This window comes from Armigeres subalbatus, chromosome 1 (assembly GCF_024139115.2).
Source record: "Armigeres subalbatus isolate Guangzhou_Male chromosome 1, GZ_Asu_2, whole genome shotgun sequence".
Taxonomy (NCBI): Eukaryota; Metazoa; Arthropoda; class Insecta; order Diptera; family Culicidae; genus Armigeres; species Armigeres subalbatus.
Genome location: NC_085139.1, coordinates 108,562,809 through 108,583,311, shown reverse-complemented (window position 1 = coordinate 108,583,311; position 20,503 = coordinate 108,562,809). Strand labels below are relative to the sequence as shown.

General features: G+C 42.7%; 1 protein-coding gene across 3 annotated transcripts in view; it reads right to left on the bottom strand.

Moving 5' to 3' along the window:
• Positions 1 to 20,503, bottom strand: part of LOC134204666 (autophagy-related protein 2 homolog A) — a 143,040-nt gene that overhangs the window by 11,196 nt on the left and 111,341 nt on the right. For all 3 annotated transcript variants that reach the window (XM_062679448.1, XM_062679456.1, XM_062679445.1), the window contains 6 exons: positions 20,099 to 20,316; positions 19,752 to 20,029; positions 6,561 to 6,711; positions 3,793 to 6,501; positions 3,575 to 3,729; positions 3,361 to 3,507 (listed from right to left, as the gene is read on the bottom strand). In XM_062679448.1, coding sequence (XP_062535432.1) covers positions 3,361 to 3,507; positions 3,575 to 3,729; positions 3,793 to 6,501; positions 6,561 to 6,711; positions 19,752 to 20,029; positions 20,099 to 20,316 — 3,658 coding nt within the window. The remainder of the gene's footprint in view (positions 1 to 3,360; positions 3,508 to 3,574; positions 3,730 to 3,792; positions 6,502 to 6,560; positions 6,712 to 19,751; positions 20,030 to 20,098; positions 20,317 to 20,503) is intronic.

The window sequence follows — 20,503 nt, the reverse complement described above, 5'->3', positions numbered from 1 at the left end:
TAGCAAAATTTGTTATTATTATGTTATTTGTTTGTTATTCACCTCTACCCGGGTAGTGCTGTCCAATGAGAGCTTGAAGTAGCTCGAAGTTTCGCCCTGTCCTGCTCATGCCCATTTGTTGACAAAAAAGAACGAGCAGGACGGGAACAACTTTGAGCTACTTCGAGCTGCTCATTGGACAGCATTAATACATCTAATACATTAGTGCTGTCCAATAAGAGCTTGAAGTAGCTCAAAGTTTCTCCCTGTCCTGCTCATGCCCGTTTGTTGACAAAAAAGAACGAGCAGGGCGGGAACAACTTCGAGCTAATTCGAGCTGCTCATTGGACAGCACTATTATCTGACTATTCATCGAAGTGGCAAACAAACGACGGCGATCAAGGCAGAAGGAGAATGCAATCAAAAAAGTGTGCTCTGACCAGTGTTCCCGGAAAACAGATTCTGCAATGATTGTTGAAAAACCGTCTGCGCAAAAATGTTTTCGTAGGAAAATCAAATTGTAAATAGTTTTTAATAATCACTAGTATAATAGTGAAAATGTTATTGGCTCTGTGAAGCTGAATACGGTACGGCGAGTGAGCCTTCAAATAAACGAACCAAAAAAAAAGGATTGATCAAATTTGATGAAGGCAAAAAAGCGCTGCAGTATCTTTGGCTTGTGTACCAACAAGTTTGCATCTATGGCACCGCAGGATGGGTCATCTTGGCATCTCTATTTTGAAACAACTGGAATCGGGTCTGGCATCTGGATTCACATTTAAAGATTGAGAACTGGAAGAATGCGTTGTATGTGCTATGGGAAAACAAACTCGATTACAATTTCCGAAGATAGGACACAGGGCATCTGAAGTCCTGGAATTAGTTCATTCTAACATCTGTTGTCCGATGGAAGAAAAATCGCTTGGAGGAAGCTGGTACTATCTATCCTTCATTGATGACAAGACAAGGCGAATTTTTAGCTATTTCTTGGAACAAAAATGTGAAGATGAAGTCATACGAGCATTCCATCAATTCCGTAATTTAGCCGAAAATGAAGGTATTACGAACAGATAATGGCAAAGAATTCATCAATAAAGCATTCCAGAATCTACTGATGAAGCTCAGAATACGACATCAAACAACAGTTGAGTACAATCCAGAGCAGAACGGCATGGCAGGACGTGTCAACCGTACAAATGCGGAGCAAGCGCGATGTATGTTATTTGAAGCGAAGCTTCCCAAATCTTTTTGCGCAGAAGCAGTAGCAGCTGCGACTTATTTGACAAATCGTTCTCCAACAAAGGTTCATAAACTAACCCTCGAAGAAGCATGGTCTAATCGCAAACCGGATTTGTCCCAAGTGCGCGTATTCGGATCCAAAGTAATGGCACACATCCATAAACAAAAAATGAAGAAATGGGATGCCAAATCAAAAGAATCTGTCTTTGTAGGATATGAAAAGGAAACAAAAGCCTATCGTTTGTATGACCTTGCAAAGAAAATTATATTCAAAAGTCGTGATGTAATTTTTTTTAAACAAGCCCAAGTATCAAGGTCAAGAGGAGTGAATTTTATTTCGAAGCCTAGAATCAGAACATTTGTGAATCTGCATTTCGTAGAAGAGTATTCTGCACTTCCACTTTCCAATATCATTGATGTCAACTCAAGTAGTGACGTGATTCAAGTTGAATCTGAAACTGATGAACACGAATCCGACTCATCGCTCATCGTATTTTTCGGAAGCAGAGGATAATTCTGATGATGCAAATGATGCAACAGTCGTGGAAAGTCATACTAAAAAAAATCCTAGCCAAACAGTACCGAGGTGAAGTAGTCGAATGTATATTCCCAAGCAGATATAACGACTATTGTGTTCCAAACATCGTGCAGAAATAGTAACGTGGATCAAGCATCTTCTTCTTCTTCTTCTTATTGGCATTACATCCCACACTGGGACAGAGCCGCCTAGCAGCTTAGTGTTCATTAAGCACTTCCACAGTCATTAACTGCGAGGTTTCTAAGCCAAGTTACCATTTCTGCATTCGTATATCATGAGGCTAACACGATGATACTTTTATGCCCTAAAATTAGGTACTTTTTTCTAACCGTGTAGAAAATGGATGTCCTCAAAAAGATGCGGGTAAGCCTGTCACCCCTGAGGAATAAGCACGTCACATTATAAAATAAGCCTCAATTTTATTTTCTTGTATGAATTTTTCGTAGGTAATACTATGGAAACGGCAGGTGTTCCGGTCCGGCAAATGCAATTTGGTTCACCCGTAATAATATTACTAGAAATTTACAACCCAGCTTATTGAACGTAATATTGGGTTCAATAAGCTGGGTTGTAAATTTCTTGTAGGCAGTGAAGCTTAGGCAAAATAATATCGCTGAGTCTGTGTCTGGAATAAGATCCGTGTCAAGAATTTCCATCGTTTGTAAAAAAAAACTTTTATTTGTCATCATCAATCAACAAAATTTCGTAATACTATGGGCTTAGAAGTTCAAATTTTCAATCGGGTATAGGAAAAATCCCTTTTTGAACAAATTTACTTATTCGATTTGCACACAACAAGTTCGCATTAAACGGGGAATCTTGCAATGAGTATACACGAATGTGAAAATTTGGATCGACTCATCTATCGGTGATATTTTTGACTTTCCTTACATGTTTGTATTACCTTCACCGAGAAAGGCAATATTACCACTAGGTGGATTAATCAGGGTTTTTCAGAACTGTACACCCAAAAAAATCTGCACGTTGTTTCCACCTGAAAAAGTACGTAGATTTTTTCCACCTGAAATTCACGTAACTTTTACCTGATTTTTTGATAGAATTTTCATTCTACGTGAAAATCAGGTAAGTTCTACCTGAGTTTTGGATAGAATTCACCGGACACGTAAGTTTCACCTGAATTTTTCTGAAACATTTGCAGCTACGTGTGCACGTAAAATGTACCTGAAAATTCAGGTGGAAACAACGTTTAGATTATTTGGAGTGTACATGTGTCATTTACTTGATTTTGCAGATCAGTGGAGTTGGCTTCTAGTTTCTGGTTATGCAAAACGGATACCCAGCTTACCGCCCTCTATGAGTGACGGTCTTTCCCCAAGCCCCATTTTTTAAAAAAGCATATTATGGTGCTTATATATATATATATATATATATATATATATATATATATATATATATATATATATATTCTTGATCATATGCACCTTTCAATCCACCTCAATGACAACAAAGAGTGCTAATCGTATCGAAAAGAAAGACGTGACTTGCTCTTGAAATTGGGCAGAAAGCACACTGAACAGAAAAAACTTTCAACTGCCCGGAAAATTATCCTGAAAAAAATCCAATTAATTATCGTATCAACTTACCTCTCTCACTATCTGTATGGCATTGGTCATCCCCTCGCGTATATCTTGTGGCGGGTGTAACCGTTTTCGCTTGCCTTTCTTGTTACCCCGACAACGTCGCACCGATGGTCCAGGCGAAACCATGTCGTACGCCGTTTCAGCCGTTATCTAAAACGGATTTGTAAGATGCCACATTGTACCGTATTGAAAAGCTAACGAAGTTTCACTCAATTACCTGCAGAAGGTGAATAATCCTGGTGGTAATCTCCAGAGCGGCCAAAGCTGTTCTGGCAGTGAAGCTCTGTGCACCCCGTTGCAATCCCCGCACAATACGGCCATCTTTCTGGTACTGCTCGATCGGCAACCAAAACAGATCCCAAATGCCTTGGACTGTAATGCAAATAAAAATTGAATTAGTATCAAAACTTTCCTATCCAAAACCGGCCATCTTACATAGCTGGACAAGCGAATACATCGGCCCAACGCCTCCAAGGATTTTCGGCAACTGCTTTTTCTTGATATCCTGGAGCCACTCCTGCAGCAGGAACGATATCAGACGATCAACGCCCAACAGTCCGTGCCTGTAGGAGATCTTCTTGAGCCGGATCTCCGAACACTGCAGTTGTCCCAGCCCCATCAGTAGCCCGGCCAGCGGACCACGTGATAGTTCCACTCGTTTGCCGTGATAGTCAATCCGGATGGGAACGTCCGGACCGAAAATTACGTTACGGAAGTAAATCGGAGGCGCCTCGTCACCCATTTCACTGGTTGTTTCCTGTTGATCCTTGTTCTTCTCTTCCTCCTCTATCAGCAACATAAGATTCTCCGACACCATCTTGCGAGCTTGCAGCTCCTGTGCTGCATCCGGCAGCTCAACCATCATTACCGGTGGTTGGAGGGAGGGTGTCGCTTGATGACTAGGGCGACTGGTGCTTTGTTGATATTGCATGGCCGGATCGTTCAGATCATCTCCACCTCCGAGTTGGTTGAAAAAGTTAACCATGAAGAGAAGAGAATCCTGATCGATGTTTAATCGAATGGGTAGAACCGAGATCCGGAGGCAACACTCCTGCGCTGGGAGAATCGGGTTTGGTCGAAGGTGAAGCGCTTTGATGACGATCATGTGGTTGTTACCTTTGATAGGCCTATGGAGGCTGGATTGATAGAGGAACTTTTTGATGTCCGATATCGCCAGTCGATCGAGGATTTCGAGTTCCGTTATGAGGAGTACTTGTCGGGAGGCCTGCTCCGTATTCGCTGGGTACACCTCGTGGGAGAATTTAACTTTATTTATCTGAACCTCCATCATAACGTCATGCCTTCGTTCGGGTCCACCGCGACTTTTCCACGTCAGTTTTTGAGAGGTGCCGAAAGATACAGAAGGAGATCCCTTTGAATAACTCACGCCACTTTTGTACGCCTCGGACATGGGGAAATGCGCAAATGGCAGTTCAGAATGCGACTTTTTCGCTTTGGATTTCTTTTTATCGTCATCTGTAGCGAAATCGTGACCTCCGTACACATGCCAAGTGACTGTCATTTCGCAGATAGTGTACCGAGTGACTGCCATTGGGAAGCCTTTCGGGGCCAGTAGAAGGTCAGGTTTCCCTGTTGGAACACTGAAATGATTATCAACTATGCGAATCGGGTCTTCCAGCACTGGTACTTCTTGATTTCCACAATGCGGCTTTTCTTCATCCGCAATGAAGCAGAAATCTTCATCCGTATCGGAGCTAACTTTCCGCTGAGGACTTTTATCCAATTTGTGTGCGACCTTCGAAACATCTCCAAAATCCATTGTAACTTGTGGAAGAGCTTCAACCACTTCGTCTTCTTCATTATCCTTCTGCAATCCCATTACCGATCGTTCGAAATTAAGTAACTCTCGCACATCCGTATTGTAGCTAACATTGTCATCGGATTGCTCATCAAACTGCCTTTGTTTCAGGTAATGATCGTCGTCCTGGTACGATGAAGGAATGCTCGATCCTTCGTCTATACTCAGTGAATCATCATCCGAAGCAAACCGTCGTTTATTGCTATTGTCCGAAATAAGATTGTTCATCAACTTTTTCTGTGCGGCTGCCCGTGTCTGATCTTCATCGGGGAAGAAAAATACTTCAACTCCTTCCCCGTCTGCTACCAATTGATCGTCCCGGGAAAGATCACTATTGGTGCTTTGCAGGGACATACTCTCTTCCATCGCATCAGCCATTAGAACATTCACTCGTTGCTGTTGCTTCGGCGTGACTTCTGGTGCTTGGGCAGATTTCACAGGAACCAAGTCCCCTTCAAGTTCGGTCCCCATCGGCAAACCACAAACGCTCTCATTATCCCCAACATCGCTTGTTCCATCATCTTGGGGTAACAAATCCCCTTCAGCCGCTAGGTATCCAATCAACTGTGCCAATGCCCTTCCAGAATCAGCACAGGTTCGCACATGAACGTCATTGATGGCAGTTCTTAGATCAAATTTGGGAAACGAACAAGTAGCTCTTTCGTTCAACCTAAGAGAAATCTCAAATAGCCCAAGCTCAACCAAACAGACCAGTTCACTAGCAGGCAGAACCGTGACTTTGTTCTCCTCTCTTGTACTGGCACTACTACTTCGCCTTTGTGGCATGTCCTTCTCAACATTAGGCAGTGTGACCACTTGTGGCGCCAGGCATAACGCCGCATCCTCGGCGATAAACCTCAACGTCAGACCAGAACTCTCCGTTGTGATATTGCTGCTGATCATGAATGCACCGATCGTAATCACCGCCCGGTATGGGAAATACAGCGGCCGGTAATCGATCGCACAATCCCACAGATGCAGATGCATTTCGGTTATCACACCAAGGGGAGTGTAGCCTTGCACCGGATAGTCCACCACGTCGAACATGTCCATCAGCTGCGTAAGCCACGAATGTTGCGGCAGGGTGGAGTGGTGTCGCAGCGTTGTCAGCTGAATGCCAGCCGCTAGGCGAATCCGTTTGATGTTTTGCTCTGGAAGGGCTTTGATCTGTATGGCTAGGGAGAACATTTCCCGCTTCGGACATCCGCGCTGATCATTCACGGTAAGATTTCTTGGCGTGGGATAGAGTGTGCTCAAGATGTACGCCGGAAGTACACTGTTCACCAGCCGCAGGGGTGGGTTGTTGGCTGGTGTTGGGATTAGGCCTGCAAAAAAAAAACGATTTTTAGTAAAGGAGTTTCATTTTTTTCTCATTTGGACATACCACAATGATAGATGTCAGCTGCTTTGCCTTGAATGCAAAGATATCCAAGATTGGTATTCCCGTGGAAGCCGTTCACCGAGAAAACGTATGTTGACTGAATTTTCACGATGAACTCGCCGAGCTGTCCCGGTATCACGTGTTTCTGGGCATCCTGAAAAGGGTAGGAAAAATATATTATACTTGCACAAATTTAGGTCCTTTGAGTCGGATATTTGATCCAGCAGATAACAAACAACTTGAACAAAAAGAAAAAAATTTTAGTATTTGTAATTTCATTATAGAAATTTAAGACAGATTCTTGTCGGTAGAAAATTGTGAATAAAGGGAAATGTAGCAGCGCAAGACGGATAATGTAATCCTTAAGTAATAGGATCATGCGCTGAGAAGCATGATCGATATTACAACAACCCAAGTAATTTATCATTTCGCCATCGAGGTGTCATCGATCGATCATCGATCTAAAAAAAATAGTGACTATTCTTCACTCTTCGGAGATAAAACTTCCAAGTTAAACGAAGTAAAGAGACACGAATTCTCGAATCAATATACATGAAATAGCCAGATCTGTCAGCAGGGTTAAAAGAACACATAACCATCCTTAAAACAGTTCTGAAACAAGCGGTGGCTTATTATTTATTTATTTGTTACCATCGTCTCCACTTTAACCTAGAGCCTTAATCCTATATTTAAACACATATGGCCGATACAAATATTTAAAAACTATTTTGTCTACCCCACCCCCTCGGATTTTTTAGCCAAAAAGTAATATTTTGAGGGAGCAACAAAATAAAATTCGGATAATTTTGAGGATTTTCAAAACATTCTTCAACAAATCCGAGGAGTTCTTAGATTTTTTTTATTTTAATATTTATCTTTAATTAGCCGAAACCCCCCCCCCCTCTTTACCATTTGGAGACGTAGGACAAAAAGTTAAATAAATATTTGTAACGGCCTTTCTTTGATATATTAAAATCAAATACGTCAGCTTGCAGCGCGCAGCAGTGTAGAGACTTTACGATTCGATTTTTTTAAGTCATTGGCGTATAGCAAATTTCCAACTTTTAGTCGAAAACATAGATCGTAATTAACAAAACAAAAATAAGCTCAAGCCTAGGTAAGGATGTCTGCTGTACTGGCGCTAGCTTAGTTCTGGCTGCAAACAATTGGATGTGCACGTTGTCTTCATCGTCGACCGATCTCGTATAAACTACTGGTGTATATGCTGCTTCCGAGGCATCAGAAAGGCCATGTAGATGAATTCAACTTCTATGGTTCTATCGAGGAATTCGCACTTGCTCCAGATGTAGGTTGTCGCGCAGTTCAAGCCACTCTTTTGGAACTGCCGGCGGAAGAGGATAGCCGAACTGCAGGTCATATAACCATGTTTGCTGGTAACAGATCTTTGCCTTGATTATTGCCGGTGAAAGTCATCCGTTCGGGTCGAACAATCTCCTCCACCGGGAGAGAAACCTTGAATGAAAATGCGTCTTCATCGGGTAGCTTCAAGTGTTTTGACCACTTTTGACTGTTCACCATTGAGTTGTAGAGAAATTGCTTCCTTGCCGACTTCAGTAACACCTTCGAGCAGTTCCGGCTTATTTGTTGCCCATTTTCGCAGTTGCAAACCGGCGCAGCCTAGTTTTTTTCCTGTTCGGGTGTGCCACTGCGACCAGTTATTAGATCTATTGTAGCATTCCCCACATCCTTAGTTTTTAAGTGCATGTAGAATTACTCCATTACTATAGACCAGCGGTTCTCAACCTGGGGTACATATACCCCTGGGGGTACCTTCGCTGGTCCTAGGGGGTACCTCGGGCAAAAATGCGTAATTTCGGACATATTACAATTTCAATCAAAATTCATTTATAAAGCTTAAATTTTTGTGTATTTTCTATTTCAAAAATTTATAATGTACATAATATGTAATGCGATCAATAAATCCCAATTGACACAACCAGCACAATATATGAAGGGCTGCGGAACAAAAGATCCAACGAACAAAACGTTGAATGAACAAAATGATTTTTTTTCACTAAAACTCGATTGCTTCATTGTAAGAAAATTAGAAGCATCCTGTGTCTGAAACTTGATTATGCATATGTACAACATGTGATAGATTTAGTTCGGAAAAGGTATTGGAGGGTAATCATCCCTTCGGTGGGGTTTGATCCCACGACCCCAGTTCGCATGACAGGTGCTTTCCCTACTAAGCTACGAAGGACCTCCGTCGTCCACCGCAGCTTAGCGGGTACTGATGAAACCAAATTCCCAGCACCAGGTACCAGCCGATCTCTCGCAATACATTTTCAGAACCAACTCTCTCAAATGTATTTTTGTACACATGTCAACCAATCGGAGATCGGCTGGTACCTGGTGCTGGGAATTTGGTTTCATCAGTACCCGCTAAGCTGCGGTGGACGACGGAGGTCCTTCGTAGCTTAGTAGGGAAAGCACCTGTCATGCGAACTAGGGTCGTGGGATCAAACCCCACCGAAGGGCCGGTTACCCTCCAATACCTTTTCCGAAAAAAAACTATCACATGTTGTACATATGCATAATCAAGTTTCAGACATAGTAATTTATTTCCACACCGGGTGGCTTAATACCCGGCATATAGGCAATTAACTTTGAATGTACTAATAGAAGCATCCTTTTAGGCCTCTCGGAATCCTTCTTCCAAGCAGCTCGAAGGCTTCCTTTCAAGAGGCTCGGAAGCCACCTTTCAAAAGGTTCGGAAGCCTCCTTTCAAATTAGAAGCATCCTTTACGCCTCTCGGAAGCCTTCTTCCAAGCAGCTCGAAGGCCTCCTTTCAAGAGGCTCGGAAGCCTTTTTTCAAGAGGTTTGGAAGCTTCCTTTCAAGAGGTTCGGAAGCCTCCTTTCAAGAGGCTCGGAAGCCTCCTTTCAAGAGGCTCGGAAGCCTCCTTTCAAGAGGCTCGGAAGCCTCCTTTCAAGAGGCTCGGAAGCCTCCTTTCAAGAGGTTTGGAAGCCTCCTCTCAAGAGGCTTAGAAGCCTCCTCTCAAGAGGCTCAGAAGCCTCCTCTCAAGAGGATCGGAAGCCTCTCAAGAGGCTCAAAAGCTTCCTTTCAAGAGGCTCAAAAGCTTCCTTTCAAGAGGCCTCGAAGCCTCTGTCCAAGAGGCTTGGAAGGATCCTTTCAAGAGGCTCAAAAGCCTTCTTTTCTAAAGACTCAAAAAGCTCCTTTCAAGATGCTCGGAAGCCTTCTGTCAAGAGGCTCAAAAGCCTCCTTTCAAGAGGCTCTGAAGCCTCTTTTCAAGAGGATCGGAAGGCTCCTTACGAGAGGCTCGGAAGCCTCTTTTCAAGAGGTTCGGAAGCCTTTTTTCAAGTGGTTAGGTTGCCTTCTTTCAAGAGGCTCGGAAGCCTTTTTTCAAGAGGCTCGGCAGCCTCCTTTCAAGAGGCTCGGAAGCCTCGCTTCAAGAAGCTCAGAATTCTTTTTTCAATAGGCTTGGAAGCATACTATCAAGAGGCTCAGAAGCGTTCTTTCAAAATGCAACGGAAGCTTCCGTTTAAGTGGCTCGAAAACCGCCTTCAAGAGGCTCGGAAGCCTCTCTACAAGAGGCTCAGAAGCCTCTAATAAAAAGGCGCGGAAGCCTACTCTAAAGGGATTCAAAAGCATAAAGGAGCTTCCCTTCAAAAGGGCTCGGAATTATGTGTTCAAGGGGATTGGAAGCCTACTTTCAAGAGGGGGTACCTCAAATTATGCAAAAGTTCGAAGGGGTACCTCTCAAGAAAAAGGTTGAGGCCTGCTGCTATAGACGAATCCAAGTAAAAATAAGAAGACGACACACGACGGTGTTAACTTCGACAGATCCTACAGCACAGCATAGGAAGATAATTTTAAAATGCTTATAATTAATTCTAGACAAATTGTAATTAAAATCTGATAAATGTACGATACGGAAAAAGTTCTGAATTACATGTTTTTATTTGAAATTTTCGTTGGCTTTTTTCGGTGAGTACATACGCACTAGGCTCAAAGTAGAAGGGAGCAATCGAAAGTAATGAAGAACAGAAATGAAAGATATCGCAAGTGAGCGACAAGTATGAAATTTTTTCTTTATAGAAGGTTAAAGTGTGCAAGGGCCATCAGTGAACAATATTGATTGAAATCGCTGTTATTTTGCCTAACGTCCACCCAGGAACGGCTTGGCTGATAGCGTGGGGACTATCATACCAAGACAGGCTAGATAGTCCCCACGCTATCAGCCAAGCCGTTCCTGGGTGGACGTTAGGCAAAATAACAGCGATTTCAATCAATATTGTTCACTGATGGCCCTTGCACACTTTAACCTTCTATAAAGAAAAAATTTCATACTTGTCGCTTACTTGCGATATCTTTCATTTCTGTTCTTCATTACTTTCGATTGCTCCCTTCTACTTTGAGCCTAGTGCGTATGTACTCGCCGAAAAAAGCCAACGAAAATTTCAAATAAGAATCTCACGGTGATGAATCCTCCCAAACAGAGAATTACATATTTGGAAGCTTATCTCAATTTTTTGAATATTTTCCAAAAATGTAACTATCATACAGTTCGGAACTTTTTCCGTACCATACATCAATCAGATATTAATTACATTTTGTCTAGAATTTATTATAAGCATTTTAAAATGATCTTCCTATGCTGTGCTGTAGGATCTGTCAAAGTTAACACCGTCGTGTATCTTCTTCTTATTTTTACTTGGATTCGTCTATTGAGAAGCAATGAAGTATCGGTTTCGATACAGATCTTGTTTTTTTTCCCAAGAGTACATGACAAGGTCCCGCTATTTAGACCCTTCACAGAGAGCAATCGCATTGAAAGCGCGCCCCTTATCAAATCTTCCCTTGAGAAAACATAACAGCAATACTGTTAATTGGCCATGCGCCAATCTTTCGCGCCATGAGCAGCAATGTTGCCTGTTGATGAGTTGTGCAATTAGCTCCAGAAAACCACGGTATAGATTAAATTTGGAACGATTGATTGAGATGCGGTTTTCACTGAGTGAAAGCTGCTAAGTATTCCTTTTAGCTATGTAGGTTTTCTTTTAATATGCGCTTGATGGGAGGCATCATTAACAGTATAATGAAAAAATAAATTTCCCCATACTAATTTGCATGCAAACTTGAAACGGCTTGTGCTAAGTCAGTTTTAATTTTCAGAGGACACTCAGAACATGGTAAAGAATCAGATGAGCACTGTGGAGCAAAATCGATTTTTTGAACCACCCTACTAGTCACATCCTTGTCTTGCTTCTAGAATATCACCAGTAAAGCTACAAACCCAAGGGATCTACAAGACCATTTCAATCTAGAGAAGTTGTTCAGTAACAAGAATTTCCGTGTGTTCCTCGAACTACCATTGTTTCCCAGTTCATGAAGAGTTAGTGCATCCATAGAACCCTAACTCGAACTTTTTCCAGCAGTAAGTTCAGCCTAGGTTGATGGGCCCTGGTTTTATAACTAATTGCTAGAAAATATGTTTCCGCTGCATACAGTTTAGCCTCAAACGAGAGGAATTTGAGTCTTTCAACCATGTTGTCAACCAACCTTGAAATACCACAACTTATTGCCCTAGCATGAAAAATGGATTAAGCTCAGGGTTTCGACTTTTCGTTTCAATGAGACCAAAGCAAGCAAGCGTTGTTTATGTTGAGGATCATCTTTCACCCATCAATCTTTCTCCAGAATTAGCCTGGGAAGAAAAACGAAAATCTTGCCTTATTAGATGAAAAACCTTTTTCGTTTCATCACTTTTCCCTCTCACTCACTTTTCGCGAGAATTATCGCAGAATAATTACATAATGGTATGGCCGCACCGGGATTCGAAGCCAGAATAGTAACAATAATAGCACGTTATCTGTATGAAAGCGTTAAGTTATTTGGTCCACATAAGCTACTACCATTTGCATTTATGGTGCCACGAAAAAACTCGAATATGAATGAAGAAGAACATACCAACGTTTGGCGGCAATCGAAGTGAGCGAAAAAGGGTTATCACTCTCCAGGCTGTTTTTCTTTCCCGAAAAGTGATTTCTTCCCGAAAATTTTGGTGAGGGAGCATCCTGAGATTGAGTGAGCATTACGAACCCTGAAAGCTACATAAAGATCACAGCTTTACGGGGGCTGTCCAGTATTTCAACGATTTGCTGTCGAAGGGTGCTTGCTTCTTGTAGACTGTTGGCACCTGTCATCAAATCGTCCACATAACGATCCATAACAATTCGCTTTACTGCATCCGGATATTTCCCTTCGAAATCATTTGCCGCATATACGATTGCAAGATACGCCGCACATGCGGTACCATATGTAATGGATCGTATACACTGTCAAGCAGTTTGACCCAATATTGACTCCAACTCTCGTTTATTCAAGCATCCATCAAGTTTTACCAACAGCGGCACAAATAATCAATTTATTCGACCAACAATATCACACACGATCGACCGAAGCGCCAACTTGAGCACCAACCTTAAAAAAATATATGGGGGTTTGTGCAACTTCACTACAAATGCTCAAACATGTACGGCGAACATTGACTCCGCCCCCGACAACTCAAACCAAAATCAAACCGTTTTATTTTTTTCCAACCGAGCCGCCAACTGTCAAATGATTGCTCGAACAACTTCACACACGTTCAAACAAAGCAGCAACCAAAGCGTTTTCTTGCGGGCGAAGTCAATGTTCGTCAAACTGCTTGACTGGTGTGTACGCTGCATACTTGTTAACAATCGATAATGCTCTATCGGATCGTATTGCTTTCGTTGGCTCGCCACACCACCCTTTGGTAGTCGGTCGATGTCCTTCGTATTTACAGTATTTGACGATACATTTTCATAACATCTGCTACAAAGACGACAACATAAGGGCCGATGTCCACGTAGCGGTTTTTTACGCTGCGTGCACGCAAGGTACCCAGCATCAAATGGAGTAATGCACACGTAGACGTGTGCACGACGACATGCAGTTTGAAAAAAACGCTACGTGGGCATCGGCCCTAAGTGCGACAATGGGAATGCACTACCAACAAATCTGGGTTTATGTTTTGACCAACTTCCAATGCCTGATTGAAGGAAATGCCAGTAGACGTCAAAAACCACTCGCAATTTAGTTGTACTGCAGCTGTCTTCCTTTAAACCTGCGTGGAGGGGGAGATGAAAGCCCTTTTTTCCACATTGGCATATTCGTTCATGAAGTCTCTATAGTGTTCTTCGTATTTTTTGTCCCGTAGAAATCTTCGCTCCATTGCGAGCAGACGATGCTTTGCCGCTGTGAGGGATTCTCCAATTTCAAATTTCTTCTCATTGAAAGGCAATTCAACTATGAATTGCCCATCCTCAATCCGTTGATGAGTTGCCACTCGTTGCTCCTCATCTCCTCAGATTCCTAGAACATTCGTAGAGTTTTGTCAACGTCGATTACGCTGCAGAGACTTAGCTCAATACGCGGCATAGGCGCTGTAAGTCAGCCGATAATGACGGCGTTGATGGAACTCAAGTTTCTTCCCACAATCAGAAGATCATCGACGTACAGAATAATGTACATCACGTCACCGGCATGGTACCTGACGTACAGGCGGATATCAGGCCATTAAGCCGAAGGCCTAATTTCCTTTTTCCTTCTTCCTTTTACCTTCTTCCTTTTTCCTTCATCCTTCTCCTTGTTCCTTCTTTCTTCTTCCTTCTTTCTCCCGTCTTCATTCTTCTTTCTCCCTTCTGTTTTATTCCTTCTTTCTCCCGTCTTCCTTCTTCATTCTTCCTTCTTCCTTATTCCTTCTCCCTTCTTCCTCCTTCCTTCTTCTTTCTTTCTTTTACTTTCTTTCTTCATCCTTCTCCCTTCTTCCATCTTCGTTCTTCCTTCTTCCTTCTTTTTCATCTTTCTTCCTTCTTCCTTTAATACTTCTTCCTTCTTCATTCTTCCTTTTACTTCCTTCTTCATTCTTCTTCCTTCCATCTTCCTTCTTCCTTTTTCCTTCTTCCTTCTTTCTTCTTCCTTCTTCCCTTTACCGTTTTTCTTCTTCCTTCTTTCTCCTTCTTTCTTCTTCTTACTTCCTTCTTCCTTCTTCCTTCTTCCTTTTCCCTTTTACCTTCTTCTTTCTTTCTTCTTTCTTTTTCCTTCTTCCTTTTTCCTTCTTCCTTCTTCCTTCTTACTGCTTACTTTTTCCTTCTTCCTTTTTCCTTCTTCTTTCTTTCTTCTTTCTTCTTCCCTTTTCCTTCTACCTTCTTCTTTCTTTCTTCTACCCTTTTCCTTGTACCTTCTTCTTTTTTCTTTCTTCCGTTTTTTTGTTCTTTCTCCCGTCTTCTATCTTACTTTTTCCTTCTTCCTTATTCTTTCATTCTTCTTCCGCCTTCCTTCCTATTTCTTCCTTCTTCTTTTTTCCTTCTTACTTCTTCCTCCTTCCTTTTTCCTTCTTCCTTCTTTTTTCTTCCTTCTTCCTTCTACATTCTGTCTTCTTCCTTCTTCTTTCTTTTGTTTTCTTCCTTCTTTCTCCTGTCTTCCTTCTTTCTTCTTCTTTCTTTCTTCTTCCTTCTTCCATTTTCCTTCTTCCTTCTTCCTTTTTTCCTTTTTCCTTCTTCCTTCTTACTTCTTCCTTCTTATTTCTTCCTTCTACCTCCTTCCTTATTTCTTTTTCCTTTTTCCTTCTTCTTTCTTCCTTCTTACTTCTTCCGTCTTCCTTTTTCTTTCTTACTTCTTCCTTCTTTCTCCTTTTTTCTTCTTCCTCATTTCGAACTACTCACTTCTCACTCTCCAGTTATCATTCGGTCCAATGGCCATTCGGCCTAATGACCCAGCATCGTACAGGCGGTAGTCCCTCTTCGACCGACCTAAGCTTCTTGCTCGTACGATGGTAGCACTACTAACGGTTGCTCATCTCTGCTTCCAGAAGCTATGAAACGGTCATCACGAGCAATCACCAACTTCCTACTTTTCCTGCTCCAGAGGCGTAGCCGATCATGACAAGCTCCTGAATCTTGTCATCCAACTTTTTGCGGAGTTGGCCGGGGATAAACGCGTATGCCTCGACTGATCCGGCTTAGATCGAATCCAACATTCCGCCGGTTTGGTACCCTTCAACAACGTTGCTGATGGGTTGCAGTTAATCAAATACACCGCTGTCAGGGCTGCTTCGCACCACATTGACATCACATCACATTGTCCTCACTTTTTCCACCAGCGTCCGATTTAATCACTCGGCTACGCCGTTCTGTTCTTATTTTTGTAAAAGGTCAAACCATATTCACGGCCTTGGTCCTCGGTAAGCTTCGGAATGCGCAAACCATAATGCGCGGTCACCAGTCACTCATACTCCTAGAACTTCTCGAAGATTTTATGTCATAGATTTATTTATTTATTTATTGGCTGTTGATTCGACATTATATAAATTCACAATTATTCTTATGCAGAGATTTGTTACACTTACAGCTGCGATTAATGCTGTGGCTTATTTAGAAAATTGATAGTTCATTGGCGAGATAGTTCACAAGGGAGAAAAATATTTAAAAAAAAACCCTGAATTCAACTTAGATGCTTATACTAATTTTATCACAGATATGCTTATGGGAAAATGTCCAGTATTAATGGATTAGCAGACGAGTTGATTGTTGTGTGCTCGTGCAAAACTTTCCGCCAGAGTATTTGCCTTTTCTGTGTCGGTAACAACCAGTCGATTATCGTTACGAAGAGGGGGTTGGTATTTGATTTTATTTCGAAGATTTTTGCTAATTTTCCAGAACTTAGAACTGCCGTTTGTTAAATTGTGGATGGTGGTTCCAAAGTTTTTGAATTTGTGTGCCGCACAATCGTTTCGAATCCGGATATTAAGATTGTCTACGATTCCTTTCAGTAATGGATCTTTTGAACGACAAAACTGTCTTCGTCGCAAATTCCTTAATCGAATAATAAGTTTCGTTTGATCAGGGAGCTGATATTTGCGGGGAGTAACGATTTCGACAGGAACTGCATCGTTCTCGGCGGTATTTAGTGCAGATTCAAGGTACTCGAGAGCAGCATCGACTTTCTCCGTTGAATTCAGACTGTTGATTAAGGGTGATGTGAGGTCGAGTCTTCTTGAAACAGAGCTGTTGAATAGTGACCAGTTGGCACGTTTATAGTTTTTGAATCCCTTCACCTCATCCTTGAATGGTGTATCGGCGTTGATAGTGAACAGAACTGGAAAATGATCCGAAGAGAGATCGTGAATCGTTTCTGGAACCGACATTCCAATAAGATTGTTGGATAGGACTAAATCTAAGGTGGAAGTAGTTTTTCCGTTGGGAGACATGCGTGTATAGCTATCCGGAAAGTGTATGAAAAAATTTGAAGACTCGTATTCGCGAAATAGTATTCTACCCGCCTTGTTCATTCGATTACACTTCCAATAACTATGTCTGGAATTAAGGTCGCCAATAACAAAGAATGGTTCCGTGAGACGAGTAAGGCACCGCAAATCTCGATGAAACTTGTTGAGAATAGTTGAGCTCGCCGATCCGGGAAAATAAGCGGCAATCAGATGAACTGGAGTGGATGCGGTGTAGACAGTGATCTGTATAGCCTCGATAGCACTGGTGTTTAGTCCGTCAGCTTGGGAAAATTTGATACCTTTACGCACGAAAATTGCAACGCCACCGCCTCGGGTTGCTATCGTAGTGGAACGGTCTAAACGGACGCATGTGTAGTTTGGGTGATATATTGACATGTGTGGGCGTAACCATGTTTCCGTAACAATAGCTACATCAATATTACGGTTATCCAATACATTGAAAAAATCATCTTCTTTGTTGCGAATGGAACGACTGTTCCAATTAAGTATGTTTAGGCTGGTGGTATTATCCATTGTAAACATACTTTATCATCAGCTCAGACAGAGCGAGGAATTGTGATGCTTTCGATTTGCATGTGGCGAGACGTGAAAAGAGCTCGTTAGCTAAATTCAGGAACTCGGAGAGCGAGAAAAGTTCCGAGTCGTTGGTTCTAACGTCACCTCCTGTCGCAGCAGCGGCAGCGCCAACAAAGCAGTCGTTTTTCTTATTGGCTTCGGCGAACGTTATATTCGGGGATACGAATGTAGATCGAAAAGTGCGTCCTGTGGTGCTAGCCATTTGACTGGGCCGTGTAATCTTTTCCTTTTTAGTTGCAGTCTCGTCGATATGTTTTTTTTTTGCAGGACAGCCTTTGAAACTGGATGTATGGTTCTGACTACAGTTTGCGCACCGTATCTTTGATCGGGAAGATTGATCGTCGGGAGTTGAGCGTGACGGTATGCTGCAATCCTTCGTGAGATGTAACTCGCCGCACTTCACACACCTGGCTTGCATATTGCAGTTCCGCATGCCGTGGCCAAACTGTTGGCATCGGAAGCACTGGACGATTTCTCCAATCTTCTTAGAAAAATAACGCCAGCTAACAATGACGTTGAAAAGGGCCTTCTGTTTGTCCTGTAGTTTTATCGCGCCCTTGCGAAAATTGAGAAGATACAAAGCGGAATCACATTTCTTCGATGAGTGCAGCATTTTCACCTCCACCGGGAAAATGTTTTTGCACTTTAGTTCTTCTTGTACATCCTTCAAGTCGAATGTCGGTAGGCCAGCTAGAACTATTCTTATCGGAATCTCATCGCTAGTGCTGTGTGTAAAAAACTTCACATCGTTTGATTTGAGGGCAGCAACAACTGTGTCGAACTTTGCCTTCTCGTTAATTTGCAGTCGGATTCCATCTCTGATGATCTTCTGCGAGTAGTTTTTTTTACCTACTTCTAATGAGGACATAAGCTTGTTGATGTCAATCACGTTCGAATTTTGCACAAATATTGGTGGGCAGTGAATCCGTGCAGTGGGTTGTGGTGTTGCACCCGTTTCGTGCGAACTGGTGGGAACATTGCCAACATCCATCAGTGAGTCGTATGTGTTTACAGTTGGCACATTGGGAACTGCTACCAGTGTATTATTGACACTACTACAACCGGCCATCGGTTGGGATGCGAGTTGATGTCTGCTATTTGTCGGATCCGGGTGCTGCACGGTGCAATCGCCCATTGAGTTGCTACGGCGTCTTTGCTGAGCATTTGCAGCTTGCAGATTTCTCTCGATCATATCATTGATCGCTGGTTGAGTTGAGGTTATGCGAACCTTGCTTTTGTCGTAATTTTTGCGGATCATTATGGTATGTGGTCCATTGGTACCACTTTCCGAACTCGCGACGTTACACGAACCGACCGTGGTGCGTTTACCCAGAATTCACAGTTTTTAGGATTATATTTCGAGAAAAAAATAAATAATAAAGCAAGTGTGTGTAAACAATCGTTCTAGTCTTGCTGACGTTTAGACGTAAACTGTTTGACTTCTCAAAGACTTCCGACTTCCGCTTCATCAGGTAGATCATGGCGAAGTGCGTCTTGTCGTTGATAAACGACTCAAAATACCTCGATCCGTCCCAAGCTGGTGGATCGATGGGGCCACAAACGTCCGAGTGAATCCGCTCGAGGGGCCACTTCGCTCGTTGACGAGTTCCATTGCATGGCTCCCGACACTGCTTACCACTGGCGCACGCATCACAGAATTGATTCTGACCTGGCTTGTAGTCGATACCAGTGGCCACTATTTTGGCACTACAACACAAGCAGTGGCCAGCTTTTTCACCGACAGCAGGTTGTCGCGAAGGTCCGCGATATACAGAACCTTCTTCACATTCAAGGTTGCTGTAGACATTTTATTACGCTCTCTTCCTTCGCCACAATAACCGCTCCATCCTTGGGCACATCCATCGAGAGATTCTTACAAGAGATTTTTTTTACCGGAATTCGGCTGCAGGTCTCATCGATGATCCATTCCTTTCTCTGGGTGCACAGTTCGCCCAGATTATTGTCGCATGTCGTTATTACCACAGAATACTGCGAACAGTTCGAGTTGTCGGATCCGATATGACCCATCTGTCCAGAAAGGGTTAAGATAATGATTTTTAACTGATTGTTTGCTTACTGAGCTAAAGCCTAGTTAAAAAGCAGTTATTCGTCAAAAACAATGCATCACGAATTCCCACGTCCGCCCAGTAGAAAAGCAACATTCGTTAACTAGGCTGATGTCTTAGTCCAATTAGCGATTGGCTGTTGTAATTTATATTGCATACTGGTTGCACCATCGATAAAATACTCTTGCAAAGGCATCCTTAAATCCACGGAAAAGATTGTTTCTCATTCGACTTACCCGCACTGGTGCAAACATCGTTAGCATGCCTTGCCCAATGTTCAACTGAAACGATATGGCATTGCTCCGGTCGACAAACGATGCGTTCCGCTGGTGCTGCTGTTGATGCCTCCGATTGCCGCCGTGGTGGTGCCCCGAATGGTGCTGCTTCCGCTGGTCACCTGCTCCGCTTCCGGCGGTTTCACCCGGTAACCGTCTGCAGCTGCGATCGTACACCGAATAGAATATCCCATCCGAGTCGGACTCCGACTCCGAATTGGTGGCCGATGAGCTGGAATCTACACGTGGGAGGGGAATACGCTCTATGTTAGTAAGAAGATTTGGAAGACGAAAACTAACTGTCTTACCGAGTTGTATTGCACTTTGGCACATCGTGAACGGAGCGTAGATGCTGTCCATCATTCCCATGCTGGCGAGGTTGATTTGGGGTTCTTGGAACGCTACCCTTGAAGCGCTAAGGTTGGCACTCGCTTCCGCTGCCGCCGTTGCTGCTGGCGCACTCGGTGCCCAAAGCAGAAGATCCGTGCTGATGCGGTTGTAGATCACCTCGTACAGATGTTTAGATCTAAAATTTACGATTTAGATTTAATTAAACAAAATAGAAGAACTTAAAAAGACACTTGTCCTACGTTACATTTACATAATGAACAAAATAAATTATAAAAATTAAAGTGACTGGCAAATGAAACGCGTCAAGAAAAATAATTGCAAGAGGCCATTCAAAACAAAAAGAGAAATTGATAGAAATAACC